Source organism: Chelonia mydas, chromosome 1 (assembly GCF_015237465.2).
Source record: "Chelonia mydas isolate rCheMyd1 chromosome 1, rCheMyd1.pri.v2, whole genome shotgun sequence".
Lineage (NCBI taxonomy): Eukaryota > Metazoa > Chordata > Testudines > Cheloniidae > Chelonia > Chelonia mydas.
The window spans coordinates 43,320,915-43,341,827 of record NC_057849.1 but is presented as its reverse complement, the minus strand read 5'-3'; the positions used below and the strand labels follow the sequence as shown (position 1 = coordinate 43,341,827).

Below are 20,913 nucleotides of genomic sequence, written 5' to 3'. Positions count from 1 at the left end.
AAAGGAGAGCAAAAATAAGCATATAAAATAATGTTTTGGTTCACATAAAACCTGAATAAGTCAAAATCTGGATTATTCAATTATGTATGGTTGTGGGATTTGTTTTGTGAGCAGTCTCCTGCTCAGACCAGCTCTTTCCCATCCCTCCTCTCTGAAGAAGGAAAGGAAGGTATTTTAGATTTTGTTTCCTGGGATCAGTCCATGCTCTTCCTCTGACATGCCCCTAACATGAAATAGCATGCTCGCAAGAAAGTGGAGATGCATTGATATCCTTTTGAACATTCTCATAGGGTATAGCTCTGCAGCTCCACTGCCTTCTGTGCTTTGTAAAATGGAATTAACTCACTGAGATTTTTTTTTTTTTAAAGCTTCACTTCTCCTAATGGGAGCATTCAGCATGACCATAACATGTGACTCTGTGAGCTGAAAGACCATGAATTTTGAGGGAGTTTCACCCTGAAGTTTGCCACTCTGACATTTACTTTCCTGTAGTGAATTGTCCTTTAAACAGCAGTATAGTTAGTGCCCAAATTGAGATCTACATGCTCTCCCTTTTAGTTTTTGATTGAAATGGATTTTGCCTTGCTATCAATTTTGTTTAGTTAAGTTGTCTATTAAGCAAAACTAAAAGCTTTGAAGAGCTCCTCATGTTGACTGAAGTGTCATTGAGACAGGCAGCTGCCTAGCCTTGGTGAAAGATGAGTTTAGAAAGTCAAATCCCCATTCCTGACTTGCACATGCCTTGTAGTCTCTGCCAGTCTGCAGAAGCCGGGGAAAAACGAGTAAATCATACACGCTGTCACCATTTTTAGTTAATGAAGGGTGTTGGTTATAAAGTCACTCAAGATTCCAAAAGACCTTGTGTATGTACAGTACCTTGGAAGAGTGCACAGATTAGATGCAGTTTACTGTAAATTGTCTTGAGAAACAGATGTTGTTGGTATGATCGATGATTGAGAGCCTGAATACCTGATGTCTGTATATCGGTTCGTTCCAGAACTACTATGTGACCCTGGACAAATTGATTAACTGCTCTGTACATGAACTTCTCCATCTGTAAAATGGGAATAATAATACTTGCCTACGTCACAGGCCTGGTGCCATGTACAAGTTAATGAATTGTGGAATGGTGCTTTGAGATCCTCAGGGGGAAAGTGCTATAGAAATACAAACGATTACTGATATTTTTAGTTACCAGTTTTTGAATTGAAAATCAGTAGGACTTGTGCTCCTAAATCACATAAGCCCATTTGAAAATCCACCCTCACTGTACTGTAATGTGTCATTAGCAACCCATCTGCAGTTTGATCATTGAAGAGAAGTGAATAGAAAAGCAAGCTCCAGTCCCTCCCTGAGATCTCCAGAAATCTTGAGGGGGATAATATTTTTAAAATACAATATTTTTAATATACAGAGATTAAGGGTGGGATTTTCAGAAGAACCAAGGCCCAGATCCTCAAAGATATTTAAGCACCCAACTCCTATTGAAACCAATAGCTATTAGGCACTTAAACACCATTAAAAGTCTGGGCCCAAATGACTTAAGAGCACAAGTCCCACTGAAAGTCAAGGGCACTTGTGCTCCTAAGTCATTGAAATGGTTTTGAAAGTCCTGCCCCTTTAACCTTTGTATATTTACAAAAAATTTCTCATGAGGCATCTCTGTAAATAATTCTGAAAATACTCTTTGCTCTTGCTGCTGCCAACACCGTGCAAGCTTGAAACAGAACTCCTTCATCGTGCACTTTTTTTTACCAATGCTGATTATTTTAAAATTGTTCACGGAGGCTGGACTGCCAGCATTAATTACTTAAATGAGTAATGGCACTGACACATTTGTTTTGGAGTCAAAAACTTACACATGCACAGAGAGCATAATGTATATTGCGTTCAGTTAAGGGGGAGGGGGAATTCTAGGTCAAATTTGGGCTTGCCAACATTGTGAGTGTCCCTTTAAATGAAAGATGAGAAATGAAATAGCAACTGTTATCATTGGGATAGAAGATAACTTCCTTTGTATTACTTACAGCCCAGAGTTTGTAACAGTGCTTCGACTGCTACTGTTGTATCTTGAACTGCTGCTGTCAATCACACTTTTTTTTTTTTAAGACTCATGGCAAATTTATTTTGGATAGTTTCTTAACAGGTGTTTCCTTTACGTTACGAATGGTTTAAATGGGAAACTTGCTTTTTGTCCCGAGTTTTCAGCTGAAATCACATGGCAGTCTGACACAGGCGCTTGTATGTTTACTCATCTGTGCTAATGCTGACAGCAGATACTTGCAGATTCCCACATTTGGCCTGGATTGGACACAGAACAGATGTTGGGGATTATGGGAAGGATTGAGCGAGGCTTTAGGCCTGTGTGTTTGCGGAAGTAATTCATTGTAGAGACACTGACAGGGCCTGCTGAACCTTCATGGAGGAGTTCTATGAAATAGGCCTCAGTGGAGTTGCATATCAGAAAGTAAAAGAAATGTTTTCCTGATAGCTTTAATTAAATGGAAAACATAAATCAGTGCAGTAAAATAAAGCTAAGTGCAGCAGAACCTTATCATACTTCTGCAACAGTCTTCTTAACTAAGGCCTGAAAATATTCATTACTTAGAGTCACTTTTGGCACAACCTCCATTGACTTCCATGGAGTTGCACTCCCACTAGCCGTGCATTTGGCAAAATGAGTCAATTAAAGCCTTCAGGAGAGAGAGAAGGGAGCCAACAGAACAAGTTAAGGTTTTACTGGGTTAACGGCAGTGGGAAAAGATCAGGTAAAATAGTAGAGACATTGTAGATCCATTGGTAATGAAAAGGGTAGGCAAATAATGAACAGCTATATTATATCAAAGAAATATATCGTGCAAGGAAATAGCTGTTATGTTAATGAAGATTTAGATCACAGGGATCAATACCAGGTAAAGATCTGCTTAAAAATTAAGTATATAGTACCCAACCCTGCAAGATGCTAAGCACCTCCTCTGAAGTGCAGAGTTGTGTCAACTCCCATTGGCTGCAGTAAGAGTTGAGGCTGCTCAGCAACGAGGCCCAAATTAGCAGGTCAAAATAATGTATATCTCAGGGTCTTATGGATATTAGAAGAGATGTATGCTGTGCCATTGCCAGTCATTGTCAGAAAATAATGAAAGAGAGAAGGGAGACTGCTACTCAAATCTTCTCTCTCAAGAGAGTGCTGTAACAACTGAGCTATGGGATATTCAGGTGTGGGGTGCCCTCAGTCACTCCTGTTGAAGCTGTTCCACTTTGTATAAATAATTAAAGAGCCATTAGATCAGGGGATGGGGTCTCCCACGTGGGGTGCCCTAAACTCTTAGCTGTAGAGTTGTGCTTCCTTTCTTTCTCTTTCTGTGGCCCAGTGACGCTTTAAGTATTTATACAAAGTGGAACAGCTTCAACAGGAGTGACTGAGGGCACCCCACACCTGAATATCCCATAGCTCAGTTGTTACAGCACTTACCTGAGAGTGGGGGAGACCCCTGTTCAAAGGAATTTAACCTGAGTCTCCCACATCCCAGATGAGTGCTCTCACCCTGGACTAGAAGTTATAAGGTGGGTGACACCACTCACTTCAACCAGATTTTGAATGGGACCTGATCCGGAAGGCAGCTTCTGAGCATACCTAGCAGATCAGGCCCCGCATGAGAGATAGACAGGCAAATAACTCTTTTCTCCAGTTTATTAATTGCTCTGGAGTTTAGGTAGGAGATAGGCATTGGGACACCTAGAGTGAGGCAGTAGTGTGCATGACCAGAGCTGAAATGTAGCCGCTTAGGGAACTTTTACAGTGAAAATTTATGTGCTAGGTGAGTTTAGGTACCTACAGGGTTAGGTGGGAATTTTGTGGATCCTAAAACTGGGACTTGGGCACCTAAGTACCTTTGTGGGTCTGGGCCTTAGGCCCTGATTCTGCAACTCATTCCATGCAGGTCTGTGACCTCAGTGGGGCTCTGTGCAAACTCCGGTATCAGTGCTCACTGCCTCAGTTACAGGTTCAAGGCCCTAGAGAGCAACTGTATCATTAAAAATAGCTCATGCTGGGCAAACTGAGGAAGTAAGAATGACATCCTGGCTCCATTGAAATCAATGGAAATTTTGCCATAGACTTCAGTAGAATCAGGATTTCGTGCCAGGTTTCTGCTGCATAAGGACTGTAATAGTGGATCCTAGATCACAGTTTTCAATCTAAATACAAAGGGTGATGTTGCACTAGAAGAGTGCCTGGTCACTAGTTGTACCTCAGTAAAGTACGAGACACAGTGCCACTTTTATAGATACATTCAGGCCAAGTGAGTTGCACACATAGTGCTGTTGTAGAAAGCATAAACAGGGTGATCCGGGTGATTATAGTCTGTCAGCCTGACATCAGTCCCAGGCAAGGCAATGGAGAGCTGATACAAGGCTTGATTAATAAAGAATTAAAGGAGGGTAATGTAATTAGTGCAAATCAACATGGATTTATGGAAAATAGATCCTGTCCAATTAACGTGATATCTTTTAATGATGAGATTACAAGTTTGGTTGGTTCACGTAATAATGTTGACGTAAAATACTTAGACTTCTGTAAGGCTTTTGATTTGGTACCACACAACATTTTGATTAAAAAACTAGAATGATATAAAATTAATATGGCACCCATTAAATGGATTAAAAACTGGCTAACTACACATCTCAAAATGTAATTGTAAACAGGGACTCATCATCAAGCGGGTATGTTTACAGTGGGATCCCTCTGGGATCAGATCTTGGCCCCACACTTTTACACATTTTTATCAATGACCTGGAAGAAAACAAAATCATCACTGATGAATTTTGCAGATGACACAAAATAAAAGTAGAGGGAGTGGTAAATAATGAAGAGGACAGGTCACTGATTCAGAGCAACCTGGATAGCTTGGTATACTGGGCACAAGCAAACAATGTGCATTTTAATTAGGGCTGTCGATTAATCGCAGTTAACTCGTGATTAACTCAAAAAAATCAATCGCAATTAAAAAAATTAATTGCGATTAATCTCAGTTTTAATCGCACTGTTAAACAAGAGAATCCCAATTGAAATGTATTAAATATTTTGGATGTTTTTCTACATTTTCATATATATTGTATTCCGTGTTGTAATTGAAATCAGTGTATATTATTTTTATTACAAATATTTGCACGGTAAAAATGATAAAACAAATAGTATTTTTCAGTTCCTCTCATACAAGTACTGTAGTGTAATTTCTTTGTCATGAAAGTGAAACTTACAAATATAGGGGTTTTTTTGTTACATAAATGCACTCAAAAACAAAACAATATAAAACTTCAAAGCCTACTACTCCACCTAGTCCTACTTCTTGTTCAGCCAATCGCTAAGGCAAACAAGTTTGTTTACATTTACAGGACATAATGCTGCCCTCTTCTTATTTACAATGTCACCAGAAAGTGAGAACAGGCATTTTTGCATGGCATTTTTGTAGCTGGCATTGTGAGGTATTTACATGCCAAATATGCTAAACATGTGTATGCCCCTTCATGCTTCGGCCACCATTCCAGAGGACATGCTTCCATGCTGATGATGCTTGTTAAAAAAATAATACATTAATTAAATTTGTGACTGAACTCTTTGGGGGAGACCTGTATGTCCCCTGCTCTGTTTTACCTACATTCTGCCATATATTTCATGTTATAGCAGTCTCAGATGATGACCCAGCACATGTTTGTTCATTTTAAGAATACTTTCACTGCAGATTTCACAAAATGCAAAGTGCCAAGGTAAGATTTCTAAAGATAGCCACAGCACCGGACCCAAGCTTTAAGAATCTGAAGTGCCTTCCAAAATCTGAAAGGGATGAGGTGTGGAGCATGCTTTCAGAAGTCTTAAAAGAGCAACACTCCAATGCGGAAACCACAGAACCCGCACCACCAAAAAAGAAAATCAGCCTTCTGCTGGTGGCATCTGACTTAGATAATGAAAATGAACATGTGTCGATCCGCATTGCTGTAGATTGTTATTAAGCGGAACCTGTCATCAGCATGGATGCATGTCCCGTGGAATGGTGGTTGAAGCATGAAGGGACATATGAATCTTTAGCGCATCTGGCATGTAAATATCTTGTGACGTTGGCTACAATAGTGCCATGAGAATGCCTGTTCTCACTTTCATGTGCCATTGTAAACAAGAAGAGGGCAGCATTATCTCTTGCATATGTAAACAAACTTGTTTGTCTGTGCGATTGGCTGAACAAGAAGTAGGACTGACTGGACTTGCAGACTCTAAAATTCTCCATTGTTTTATTTTTGAATGCAAGTTCTACTTTCATGATAAAGAGATTGCACTATAGTACTTGTATTAGGTGAATTGAAAAATACCATTTCTTTGGTTTATTTACAGTGCAAATATTTGTAATCAGAAATAAATATAAAGTGAGTATTGTAGACTTTGTATTCTATGTTGTAATTGAAATCAATATATTTGAAAATGTAGAAAACGTCCAAAATATTTAAATAAAAGGTATTCTATTACTGTTTAACAGTGCAATTAATTGCGTGATTAATGTTTTTAATCGTGTGACTAATCATGAATAATTTTTTTAATCGCTTGACAGCCCTAATTTTAATATATCTAAATATAAATGTATTTTTAGGAACAAAGAATATAGGCCATGCTTACAGACTATTCTGGGAAGCAGTTACTATGAAAAAGAGTTGGGGGTTGTGATGGATAATCTGTGGAATGTGAGCTCCCACTGTGAGCTGTGGTCAAAAAGTCCAATGGAACTGTGGGATCCATAAATACGGGAATCTCAAATAGGAGTAGAGAGATTATTTTACATATGTATTTGGCTCTGATACGACCACTGCTGGAATACTGTGTCCAGTTCTAATGCCCACAGTTCAAGAAAGATGTTAATAAATTGGAGAGGGTTCAGAGAAGAGCCATGAGAATGATTAAAGGTTTAGAAAACATGCCTTATAGTGGTAGACTCAAAGAGCTCCATCGTTTTAGCTTAAGAAAGAGAAGGTTAAGTTGTGACATAATTAGAGTCTATAATTGTCTATATGGGGAACAAATATTTAATAATAAGCTCATCAATCTAGCAGAGAAAGGTATAACAAGATCCAATGGCTGGAAGTTGAAGTTAGACAAATTCAGACTGGAAATAAGGTATAATATTTTAACAGTGCGAGTAATTAACCATTGGAAGAACTTACCAAGGGCCATGATGGCTTCTCCATCACAGATAATTTTAAAATCAAGATTGGATGTTTTTCTAAAAGATCTGCTCTAGGTATTATTTTGGGGAAGTACTATGGCCTGTGCTATACAGGAGATCAGATTAGATTATTACAATGGTCCCTTTTGTTCTTGGAATCTATGAATCTGTGAAAAACATTTTCCTCGGTGGTCTGGAAAAGGCAGTGCAAAAGCACATACAGTACAACCTCAGAGTTACGAACACCAGAGTTACGAAGTGACCAATCAACCACACACCTCATTTGGAACTGGAAGTACGCAATCAGGCAGCAGCAGACACCATAAAAAAAAAATGCAAATACAGTAGAGTACTATGTTAAACATAAATTACTGAAAAAATTAAGGGAAAGCAGAATTTTTCTTCTGCATAGTAAAGTGTCAAAGCTGTATTAAGTCAATGTTCAGTTGTAAACTTTTGAAAGAACCACCATAACGTTTTGTTCAGTTACGAATATTTCACCGTTACGAACAACCTCATTCCCGAGGTGTTCGTAACTCTGAGGTTACACTGTACATTTAAATTTAGAGATGATACAATGGTACAGTGAGTGGAAAACACTTTGGAGGATAGGGGGAAAATAAAAATGGACTTAAAGATATTAGAGAAATGGGTAGAATACCAAAAAATTAGTTTTAGGAAACTGGAAAATGTTATTGCTTAACACTATAGCAAGTTAAATTTTCAAAGAATTATGCAAATATTAGCAAGTTCATCTTCACAATACTTTTTTGTAAGACTGATAAGTATTTATCTCCTCCATTTCACAGATGAAGGAGTGTAGTGGCAAAGAGGTTAGGTAGCATGCTCAGTGCCACATAGTCACTTAGTGGAAGAGCTGGGCTGTAACTTAGTTCCTGGCTACAACAAACCTTATGCTCTTCCCAGTAAATCATATTACCACTCAGTAACACAGCCTAACTAATCTGGCATGGGGGAGAGGTAGGGGAGGAACAACATCCTGAAACACAGATTTGCTCTGCACAAAAAAATATGAATGCAGCTATACAGTTGAAAATATAAACACAGAAAAATCAGGAAATGTGAAGGGTATGGGCTCCCTCTGTAACTATGTCAGCCCAATTCTGCATATGTAATGTTTTGTATTGCTGTAGCTTATATCTTCATATCTTCATTGGGAAGCAATGGTTTCTGCTAAACATAATTACTCCCTCTGAGCCTTTAATTCAAAGATGGGTTCTGTAAAATTTAATTTCCCCCCTGCAGCTTACATGATAAAGACCCAACTATTAAACAAGGGAAGCTACTATGTAAGTGTGGCTACTATTAAAAACTGCGTCAAAAAAGGTGTGGATACCAAACAAGAACATGAAGATGCACTGACTAACTGAAGATGCACAGTATACGGTGTAACTGTCATGTGCGATGTAGCAGTTCACACTTAAGTGTGCAAACAAAAATGTGAACAAGACAGGTATCTCTGCCTCATTGTCAGTTGTATTGTGATTTGCAAAACATTCTTTGTATTTATATCTGCATTATTATAATTTTACTTTTGATAAAAAACTAAAAAGGGTTGAAAAATTGGAAAGGTTTCAGAAAAGAGCTACAAGAATGAGTCAAGGTCTGGAAACACAATCTATGTAGTTTATCCAAGAGACAATTAAGAGGTGACTTGGTCACGGTCTACAAGTACCTACATCAGGAAGAGATTTCTGATAATAGATGGGTTGTTTAGTCTTGCTGTAAAAGGCATAATGAGATACAATTGTTGGAAGCTGAAGCTAGACAAATTTGGACTAGAAATAAGGTGCCAATTTTTAACAGTGAGGTTGGGCCAGTTTACCTAGGAACATGATGGATTCTCATCCAGGGTAGAAATATAATATATTATATATTGTAATATACTTAAGAAACGCGCTGCAAACAAATCTTTGAAAGATGTCACTGATGCCAGTTTACATGAAATGTGATTGTACTGTAGGAGTGGGTGTCTCTTAAGGGAGGCGGTGTGCTTCAGTGGAATGGGTAAAGGAGTGGGAGAGACTCAGGAGAGCTGGGGTTTAGTCCTGACTTTGCCACTAACCTCCTGGGTGACCTTTGGCAAGTAACTTGATCTCTCTGTGCCTCTGCTGGGCAGATGGGGCTTTTAGCTGTCGCAGGCAGCTCACTTGGGGAAGGAAAACTCTGATTTCAAACCAAGAATGTCAGACCTGGCCAGTTGTTTTGTGAAAGTTGTGGCAATCGCACATGCTTTATGGGTCTGCACTGCTGATCCTGCCCCCGGCCCTGCCCCGACTCCACCCCTGCCCCGCCCCCTCCTGCCCCCATTCCAATCCCTGTCCCAAAATCCCCGCCCCAACTCCGCCCCCTCCCTGCCCCATTCCGCCTCCTTCCCCAAATCCCCGCCCCTGCCTCTTCCCCGCCTCCTCCCCTGAGCGTGCCATGTTCCCGCTCCTCCCCCCTCCCTCCCTGAGCTTGCTACAGCTGTTTGGTGGCGGCAAGCGCTGGGAGGTAGGCGGAGGAGTGGGGACTCGGAGCGCTCAGGGGAAGAGGTGGAGGCTGAGGAGGAGGAGGTGAGGTGGGGCGGGGCACTTGCCTGCCAGTGGATTCATAGATTCATAGATATTTAGGTCAGAAGGGACCATTATGATCATCTAGTCTGACCTCCTGCACAACGCAGGCCACAGAATTTCACCCACCACTCCTACAAAAAAAACCTCACACCTATATCTGTGCTATTGAAGTCCTCAAATCGTAGTTTAAAGACTTCAAGGAGCAGAGAATCCTCCAGCAAGTGACTAATTTTTCCCCGTGGGTGCTCCAACCCTGGAGCACCCACAGAGTTGGCGCCTATGGAACAAAAGAAGAAAGTGATTGTAACCTAGCAGTGTCCTCTAAATGACTTTGTAAATGAATTGTTTTGTTTTGACATTGTATTCTCTGCATCAAATGACATTGTGGTGTAAACTGTCAATGAACCATGAAATCAAATTTATTCCTGTAAACCCCTCCCTACCCGCCGCTCACAGCAGGCATTAAAGGCAAACCTTTCAGTACACATTTTTGAACAGAAATGATTTCATCTTCATGCTACAGAATTTTCAGTCTTGCTGCAGTGTGGTCTAGTGGATAAGTCAAGAGACATGAGTTCTGTTCCCAGCTCTCCCACTGACCTGCCATGTGACCTTGTGCAAGTCACTTTACCTCCTTGTGCCTCTGGTTGACCTCCCATTCTGTGCCTGTCTTTTCTATTTAGATTGTAAGTTCTTTGAGGCAGCGACTATCTCTTACTATGTGTTTGCAGAGTGCCTAGCACAATGAGATCTCATTTTTGGCTTGGGACTTTAGGTGTTACGATAATACATATAATAAAAAAAAAATTAATAACATGTAATAGTGTATGGGGAGATTACTGAGCATTCAATTGACAAAAACTAATAGGAACAGCAATAAGTGGTGTTCAGAGAATTTAGCTATTCCTATTTTACCATTTAAATGGAGGGAAGTAAAACCCCTCACTATTTTCCTTCTTCTGAATATAAATAATTAAATTACGTTGCTGTGTGATAGAAAATATTCTGAGTGTTTGCATGCTATGAATGCACTTATTATGTTCCTACATCCTCTGTTCCTTAAGGTTTACTGAGCCATTTACACAGCCGTGGTTGATCAAATTTGGCATATTTTACCTTCTCAAAATTAAATGCCTTTTAAACCATGAAAAATACCCTGGATTATCATGGAACTAGTCAATGTACAGAGAGCTCGGCATGTGCAGGGGCTGCATTGATTGCAGATATTCAATTCCTAAAGGAAGAAGACCTTTCCGAGAAGGTTTACAAAAATGTGTAGATCCATCAGTTGCTTGTTGAGGGGTTTGTGCAGCCATGTTGTTCCACTCATTTGTGGTTGATTTTTCAATTTAGGGGCCTGATCCTGCTCCCACTGAAGTCAGGCCGAAAGTGTTTACTGGAAGCCTATGGAAATCTATAGCAAGGATGTCCAAGTTGTAGCCTGGCCATCACTTGAGGCCTTCAGGGGCAACGGTGTTATGAAAATAAATGTGTATTTAATTATGAACTGAGACTGTGTTCTCTAAGCCATGCCCTGAGATTGTAAATCTGTGTCTGACTCACTCTGTTGCTATGAAGGGGAAGTGTGATGCACTGCTCCTCCTCAGTCCCAGGAGCTGCACTAGAGTGAGGTCCAGCTGGGAGCACACCTAGAAGCTTCTGTCCTTACTATCCACATCCCCTTCTGTGGCCCCCTATGAATCACATAGGAAGAAGGAGAGAATAGCCTTGGCTGCTCCATTTCCTGCTTCCCTTCCAGGCTGTGGGAGCCCCAAGGATAGCAAGATACATCTGGCTCTGCCTGAGCCTAGTGGAGCAATGAGCTAAGAATATCTCTCCTCCCCTACAGACGTATCAGGCAGCCTGGGTGAGAGAAAATGCTGAGAACTCCCCATCAGTTATGAGTCCCTGATTCTCTGCTCCAGCACAAGTTAAAGCAGTACTAGTTGGATGTGGTGCAAAGGGTAGAAAATCTGCCGCTGAGCATTGACTGTGGCCCCTTGCCCTTTTTGAAATAATATGTTTGACCCTCAAATAGAAAAGTTTGGGCATCATGGCAGGGTTCTGGTGGTTTAACGTGTCCTTTCCCAAAAAGTTAATTGGCTGGCTGTGGTTGAAGACAAAAAGTGACTGTGATATTATTTTCTTATTTGCATTAGCCCCAACTCCTACCTCCTACCCAGCCTGAATAGCTGAGATAGGTGTTGTGGAACTCCAGGGGTGGCTCAGGTCGGCCGACTGCCATGGGGCCAGCCTGGGGCTCCTCCGGTGGCGGGGAGGAGGCTCAGGGTTCCGACCGGCCCATGGCTTCTCTGGGAGGGGAGGGGGGGATTCAGGGCTCTGGCCGCGGGGGGCGGCGGGGCCTCCTGCGGAAAGGGCAGGTCTGGGGGACTAGCCTCTCTGAAGGAAGGGCCCACCCGCTGCCCATGACGCTGGTTATGATTAAGTCATCAACCTTATCAGTTAAATTAAGGTGAATTCTCTGTGTGTTCCCAAGAATCTCAAACTAAATGCTTTTGCTTGTGGTTGTGCTCTTTGTTTGTTCATTGTGAATAAATAAAATGTGCAATGACAATTGAATTATTCAATTCCTCTGCCCCCCTAACTTTGACACTGATCCTACCTGTCTGCCTTCCTGCCTACCTGTCAGCCTCTCACACAATTGCCTGCAAGCCACACAGTCACCCCAGCTTGGTACAACCTCTGTGAACCTGTCTGTAAGACCCCTTCCTTGTCCACATTTATTCCTCTGGGGTTACATCTACATTGCAATAAGAGACCCACAATCCTGGCTGGCCCAGGTCAGCTGACTCGGGCTCATGGTTTTTTTTATTGCAGTGTAGACATACCCTTAAATACCCATTTCTGCCATTCTGTTTACAGTGAATCAAGTTGACTTGTATATACATCACCTATTGTTCTTCCCCTCTATTTGTCTGTCTGTCCTTAGGGACAACTGTGAATGGAGGGGTGGAAAAACAAAATTCTGAGTTCCTCGGAGGAACATAACATTTCTTATCTGCCCTTTTACAAGTTGGCGGTTGGGTGGCAGCAGGGCCGCCCTTACCCATACGCAAAGTACGCAGCTGCGTAGGGCACCAGGAAATTTGCGTGCTGCTCCAGCCCTTGCTCCGCCTCTTCCCATGTGGGGGCTGCGTAGGGCCCCAGAATAGCTAGGGATGGCCCTGGGTGGCAGGAGTTTGCCACCCAGTCTTTGCTGGACCCAGGAGCACTTCATTAATGGGTAGTGCAATCCGGGTGGGTGTTGGTGATTGCACAATGTGCAGGAGATTGTGATATAAGTTTTAATCTTCTCAAGAGGCAACTTGGTGGAGTCCACCACCCTCTTCACAAGGTCCTGGAACTGATAAAAATAATCAGCCATCGATGGAGGTGGAGGCATGACTGCCTCATCCAGAGACAAAGACAAAATAGGGGTTTGAGGGATAGACTCCTCATCTGCCCCCGTAGCCTGTTCTTCAAAGGTCTCCTAATGTTGGGGGTTTGGTGGAGGAGACTGTGTGACTCTACTTTCATGGTGCAGATATGGCAAATTACTGCCAATATGCTGCCCAAGGACCCTAGTACGGCCACTGCGGAGGAACATCCAGGGAGGGGGTGGTACAAGGACTGATTCCATCATCCCTGACTTGGGCGAGGGTCTTTGTCAAAGTATGGGTTCCTGTAATCATAGAATCATATAATCATAGATTAGGGATAGAAGAGACCTCAGGAGGTCATCTAGTCCGATCTCCTGCTCAAAGCAGGACCAACCCCAACTAAGACAAGCTGGGCCTTAAAATCAAGGGCATGAGAGGCCTATGTGCACCTGAAGAGGAGCACCCACAGGGACACTACTTGAAGAAGAAGTCCATCGTTATGTTTGTTTTAAACATGCTGCCTATTAATTTCATTGGGTGACCCCTGGTTCTTGTGTTATGTGAAGGGGTAAATAACACTTATTTAATTTCTCCAACCTGTTCATGATTTTATAGACCTCTATCATATCCGTTCTTAGTCATCTTTTTCTAAGATGAGCCACTTCTCATATGGAAGCTGTTCCATACCCCTAATCACTTTTTGTTTACCTTCTCTGTAGTTTTTTCAATTCTAATATATCTTTTTTGAGATGGGACAGCCAGAACTGCACACAGAATTCAAAGTGAGGAAGTTCAGTGGATGTATACAGTAACATTATGATATTTTCTGTCTCATTGTTTATCCATTTCCTAATGGTTCCTAACATTCCGTTAGTTCTTTGACTGCTGCTTCCCACTGAGCAGATGTTTTCAGAGAAATCCATGATGACTCCAAGATCTCTTTCTTGAGTTGTAACAGCTAATTTAGATCCTATCATTTTGTATGTATAGTTGAGATTATGTTTTCCAATGGGCATTACTTTGCATTTATCAAACATTGAATTTCATCTGCCATTTTGTTGCCCAGTCACCCAATTTTGTGAGATCCCTTTGTAAGTCTTTGCAGTCAGCTTTGGACTTAACTATCTTGAGAAATTTATATCATCTGCAAATTTTGCAACCTCACAGTTTACCCCATTTTCCAGATCATTTATGAGCATTGGTCCCAGTACAGATCCTTGGGGGACTCTGTTGTTTATCTCTCTCCACTGTGAAAACTGACCATTTATTCCCACCTTTGTTTCCTATTTTTAACCAGTTATTTCTAATCTGATATATGAGGGGATCTTTCCTCTTACCCCCTGACTGCTTATTTTGCTTAGGAGCTTTTGGTGAGGGACCTTGTCAAAGGCTTTCTGAAAGTCCAAGTACACTAGAGTCCCTCGTTTGTTGATCTTGTCCACATGTTTGTTGAACCCCTCAGAAAATACTAAAAGATTGATGAAGAATGATTTCCCTTTACAAAAGCCTTGTTGATTCTTTCACAGCAAATTGTGTTCATTTATGTGTCTGATAATTCTGTTCTTTACTATAGTTTCAACTAGTTTGCCTGCTACTGAAGTTATGCTTTTCGGCCTGTAATTGCCAGGATCATCTTTGGACCCTTTTTTAAAAATCGGCATTGTATTATTATCCTTCAGTCATCTGGTAATGAGGCTGATTTAAATGATAGGTTACATACTACAGTTAGTAGTTCTGCAATTTCATATTTGAGTTCCTTCAGAACTTTTGGGTGAATACCATCTGGTCCTGGTGTCTTATTACTGATTAATTTATCAACTTGTTCCAAAGCCTTCTCTACTGACCCCTCAATCTGGAACAGTTCCTCAGATTTGTCACTAAACAGTATGGCTCAAGTGTGGGAATCTCCCTCACATCCTCTGCAGTGTAGACTGATACAGAGAATTCATTTAGCTTTTCTGCAATGGCCTTGTCTTCCTTGAGTGCTCCTTTAGTATCTCGACTGTCCAGTGGCCCCACTGATTGTTTGGAAGGCTTCCTGATTCTGATGTACTAGAACAAAACGCTGTTAGTCATGGGCGGTAGGTATCATAGGCACGGGTAGGCTGTGCCTTCCCAAACAGCCTAGCGTGGCCCCCCCCATGCTGCGCCCCCAGGCCAGGCCCCCCATGGAGTCCAGGGAGATTACTGATGAACCCAGGAAGCTGAATAGTGGATACCACCTCCTCACTGCCCCAGAAACTGCATAGCGCATAATAATAAGTAAAAACCCGCAATCTGGCATCCTGTGACAGCGATTGCAAAGCCTTCCCTGGACTATTATACCTGCCACCTATGATAACCATTAATTAAATTGACAAGACTGTAAAATAATTATATTTAAATTTCTATTTAATTTGTTCTCAGACTGTTCTGTATGTTAAGAATACTTCACCAAGGCAAAATTCACCACTGAAGGCAAAAGACACAGCATAAAATATCAAAAGCACAAATATTAGGAAATGTATATGAGTCCTCATCCTGCAATGCTTGCACTAGTCCCTACTTGTGTGAGTAGTCCAGCTGAAGTCACTGGGAATATTCACGTAAGTAAGGAATACTAGTATGTGCAAGGATGGCAGGATCATGCAAGGACTGCAGGAGCAAACCCAAGGCAAAGTAACAAGGTAATTAGAAGGGTATTTTGCCAGTACTTTTTGTTTGTTTGTTTATGTTACATTTCAGCCTTTGGAAAAAGAACAGGAGTACTTGTGGCACCTTAGAGACTAACAAATTTATTTGAGCATAATGCAATTTGTTAGTCTCTAAGGTGCCACAAGTACTCCTGTTCTTTTTGTGGATACAGACTAACACGGCTGCTACTCTGAAACCTGTCATTCAGCCTTTGGGTTTATAATAGGCTATAGAGATTTCCCCTCCCTAGATAAGCATCACACCTCAAAACTGGCCATATGGTGCAAGTATTTCTAATCTGAAAGCAGGAATGAAAGATCACAAATAGCCTAGAACTGATTCTCAGACTGGAATTTGTTTACTTCCTGTTCTAGTGGGTGGCAAAGTATCCATAAATCCCATAAATGCTTTAGCACTCGGTATATTTTAGTCTCTGTTGCAGTAAAAGATTTACCACTAATCTGTCACTCCAGAAATAGTGTGGAGGATTTAACATCCAACAACTGATGAATGAATTCAGGAACTCCTACCTAAAACCAGTGTTAATAAGGGACAAGTTATTGCTAACTATACTTGCACTGTGATATGGCCACCTATAAACAAATCAAATAATGAGAGACCAAGAAGAACTCCAGGTGCTACAAGAAGATACACTAGCAGTTGAATGTGTGGCTGTTTTCCCTCCAGAAATAATACTGGGTTAAAAAAAGAACTAGATAAGTTCATGGAGGCTATTAGCGAGGATGGACAGGGATGGTGTCCCTAGCCTCTGTTTGCCAGAAGCTGGGAATGGGCAATAGGGATGGATCACTTGATGATTACCTGTTCTGCCCATTCCCTCTGAAGCACCTGGCATTGGCCATTCTTATGTTCTTAATAGTGATCCAGTGCTTCTGCATGGTTTGAGGACTGTTTTTCTACTGAAATGTAAGATGAAGGTCCTGACCACCAAGTGTAACTGAAAATCCTACAGTTCTTATCACAAGTCCAAATTCCAGAGGTTATGTTCTTTTTACACTCCATGCATATCTAAATTCACTCTCAACATCTACCTAAGTACCCCTGATGTTTCAGTTACACACAATATTCTTCTTCACTTCTTCCCAAAATTGTTGAGCAGTGGTGTCGCATAGGTAAATCAAATATGCCTGCATTTCAGTGGTGGGCCTGCTCTTCCATTTGTGTGAGTCTGTGTATATACATACCAAGATCCTACTCTCATAGGTGCCATTGGATGCCTTAGAGAGGTAAATAAATAAGAGGCGTTTGTGTGTGTCTGTCTGTGTGTGTGTGTGGTATTTTGCATAGAATACAAGATAATGTGGGATAAAGGTTTATAAGATTAAATATGGAATGGGAACATCATATATGAATACTGAGAGAACAAATGAGTTATGCAGCTCCTCCCAAAGAAGTTCTAAAACGCTTACACCACACCTCACCATCGCATATTCTATATATGTCACATCTATAGAAAAACACATTTAGTTTAATATTTTTATAGCAACTGTTTTTTTGTATCCCTCCCCCCTGTAGTGAGGTCTCCTAGTTACCATTAGTCTAAATGTACAAGGTTCAAAGGGGAGACATAAAAAACCTCTAAATATTACCTAAAATAGATTGTCTATAAATAGCGCTGCCATGACTTTAAGTAAATTTATCTTGGAGCCTTCCAGGGCTAGACGTGAGAGCTGATCCCCATTGGAATTCTGGAAATAACTCTGTCCAAACTATAATGCTTTTGTTGCTAACCCTGCAAGGATGTGAAATATTAGAAGATATGAAAAACTTGTCATGGGGACAGGTGTGAATCTGGCCCATCCTGGGTCTCAGGTAGGAGACATTTTGAGAGGAAATTCTATATTTAAGTGTGAAAAGGCTGAAATATTTCTGTGGCCAATTGATGATTTTTTTAAATGACAGCTATTTGAAGCTGCTCAGAGGTCTGGAATGTTCAAATGAGTCCTGAAGGATTAGTAGGCAGAGGGCAAGAAAGATGGTCAACGGTTTACATCACATGGCTCTACGTATGTGGATATATACCTGTGTGGATAGGTGGATTCACAGATTTATCGCAATAATGGGCTTCGCAATAAGATATGATTTGTGTGTATACTTCTAAAACATTCTGACATCCTTTGGAATGAAAGGGATGATACCAATATAAAGTATCATTACCATTTATTTATTATAGGCCTGATGCAAATCCCAGTGAAGTCAATGAGATTATTTTCAATGACTTCAATAGGCTTTGGATCAGGCCCTGTATGCCTATTTTATAATGTTGTCACCTACTTATTCTTTTCAAACAACCACCTACTCACTATGACATGAAGCTGATCCATCCCTTAATTATTTCTGTTTCTTCATAGGCAGGAATGGTTCTGAGATGTGGATACTTCTGGCTTGGTTTATTTCTGGTGCCCACTGCGTGCCTTGTTAAAGATGTGGCATGGAGAGCGTAAGTTTAAAGGATACAACAGTAATTATATTTGTTTTAGAAATCATTCTTCATCTATTGTTCATTCTGTTCCATTTCTTTCAATCACACAACTACTAACACTTTATTTGAACGCTGAATTATAGTGACATTTCTGCAAAAGTGAATCTAACTCAAAAGCAGTGTGAGTTCATCATCTGTAATAACACAAGCAATATAAGTGGATTAATAGCCAAGATATCCATGAAGTACTTTCTAAGGATACATGCTTCACTGTGATCAATAAAGGTCTTTCTTGTTGTGGTTATTTGCATGGTATACCTCTAACTGAGGGCCAATTGCATCAGGCCCCAAAGATGTCCTGTCTGCATTAAGGGGGGCCAAAACTTTATTCATTTTGGCTAGATATTCAGAAAGTAGAACGTAACAGTACATTAATTTGAAGGCAGAGAAACAGTGGCTCTCTATATAGGTAATTATTTTGTATTTTGTCTGGCCATTTAATTTTAAGTCTGTTTGCCTTACAAACACCCACTGGCTTGTCAACTACTCTTAGGCCTCTCCTTTCACGGTGGGGCTTCCTGGACATACTTGGGACAGTGGACAATAGTTCTGGGACTTGACTGTTGGAGGAAAGTCCTAATGACTCCTTCCATCACACAAGAAAGATCAAGCGTAGCTGAGTTGGAAGCATTTAGGAAAGTAAGAGACTCAAAGAACTTAGAAATGAAAGAGACTGATTTCATCATCTACTCCATCTCATTGCAAAGCAGGATTGTTCTTTATTGTAGAATTACTGGTGTTTTTGTCTAGTCTAGTTTTATATGTCTCAAGCTATCAGGTTTCCACTTCTTCCCTCCAAAAATGTCATATTCTTGACTGTTAAGATCTGATAGGCTCTTTTTCTCGATAATCAGCCTAAACTAAGTGATTCTCATGGACTCAGAATAGAAGTAGTGTTTTGTATCACTATATTAGCAGCGCCTTTCTGCTTGAAGAAGAATAATGATGATCTGAAGAAAGCATTACCATTATGTTCCTTATTAAAGGTACTTCAATGATTCACTATGTTCTACAGAGGAAGGCCCAGGGTCCTTCCAGGCTTGGGGCTAGTATTGCAGATCCTCACTGGAGTGGAATAGGAGGATAGCAAGGTTAATATGTAATTTGTCACAAAGCCATAAGGTAAAAGCCTCATAATCTGTAATCTGTACCCCCTGGATCAAGGTCCTGGCCAGTTTAGGAAGTCTCCTCTTTAGGAGGAAGAGCAGAAGGTACAGAAGGAATCAAGAAAATACAGTAGAAAGTAAGGCAACTTCCCCAACATGCACACACATCTCAAATGTCAATATAAAAGGGTAAATCAGGCTACATGTACAGATACTGTAAATGTGTTTTTCTGTGGGCTCGACAGTAATGCAAAATTAAATTGTACTTGCCTACCAAAAATCGGTAACAAAATAAATATTTCCTTTTCCTCCATTAAAGTTCATTGGATTAACTTTCATGAGCTGCATTACCATCCCTAGCATTAATGTCAGTAATATAATATTTCCATTGGAGCCTGATATGATTTAATATGGGCATTGTACTGATATGATTTAATATAGACATTTTTGTTGTATTCAATGAGACTTCTCTGTTGAAAATGGTAGAACAAATCCAACAATTACTGAGGCCAAAATGTCAAACTTGAGTAAGGCATGTAAGTGGCCTGATTTTCACCTCTGAAAATCTGGTCAGTTAATTAGTGTGACTAAGGCTCCAATCATGCACAGAGTTACGCATTGCTTAATTTTACCCACTTGGAATTCAGTGGGACTATTCTCAATCTTAAAGGTACATACGTATGTAACTGTTTGCAGGAACTGGGCTTAAATATGGATTTAGGTGTCTATAATGTTAGCAAGCTGATTTTGAAAATGTTTGTCTTGACAGTTAGTGCAGGTCAAACTTGTGTCCTCAAGTTGCCCTCTCTTCTTATCAGTGCTCAGTAGGAATAACTAAAGAACAGTAAAATCTTATAAAGGACCAGTCATCAGAAACTATTAGTCATTAAATGTCTATTACTGACTTAGCCTGAATAATTCTTCTTTGTATATTCTTTAGTGAGATTTCAGCAACAGTGTTTTTTCACTAGTTCAGACCAGGAATTGTACATAGAATGTACATAGAAGCTCACTAGACAAATATAGATTGATTTACTTGGTATTGTCCAACAGATTTTAAACAGGAGGACCCTATCAATGTTAAGCAAGGAATCTGTTATCCCAAACAAGATTTTTTTAGACGTTGCTGTAAAATTAACACCATTAACATTTAAACTAGGGTAAATGAAATGACACAGCTATCAGCACTACCATATGCAAGGAGTAAAGGTCTGTTTCCTTTTCAAGAGGCTCGCCATGCAAAACTTGAGCTATGACCAAAGCCCCTGGAAATTAGAGGGACTTGACAGCTTTTTTCTGCAGCAGGGGCTACATGTTTCTGTCTATAATTCAGCAGAATCCATTGTCAGACATAAAATTCCAGAAGCTCTGGCTTTTCATGGTCATGGAGTTTACCCCTTTCAGTTCCTTTTGGACATGAAACATATGTCCACAGAAAGGGCATTCCTATGACCCAAAAGACATATG

At 40.6% G+C, this 20,913-nt stretch overlaps 1 protein-coding gene across 3 annotated transcripts in view; it reads left to right on the top strand.

Moving 5' to 3' along the window:
- ATP8A2 (ATPase phospholipid transporting 8A2) overlaps positions 1–20,913 on the top strand; it is a 652,386-nt gene that overhangs the window by 589,352 nt on the left and 42,121 nt on the right. For all 3 annotated transcript variants that reach the window (XM_027821585.3, XM_043530953.1, XM_043530957.1), the window contains one exon: positions 18,210–18,298. In XM_027821585.3, coding sequence (XP_027677386.3) covers positions 18,210–18,298 — 89 coding nt within the window. The remainder of the gene's footprint in view (positions 1–18,209; positions 18,299–20,913) is intronic.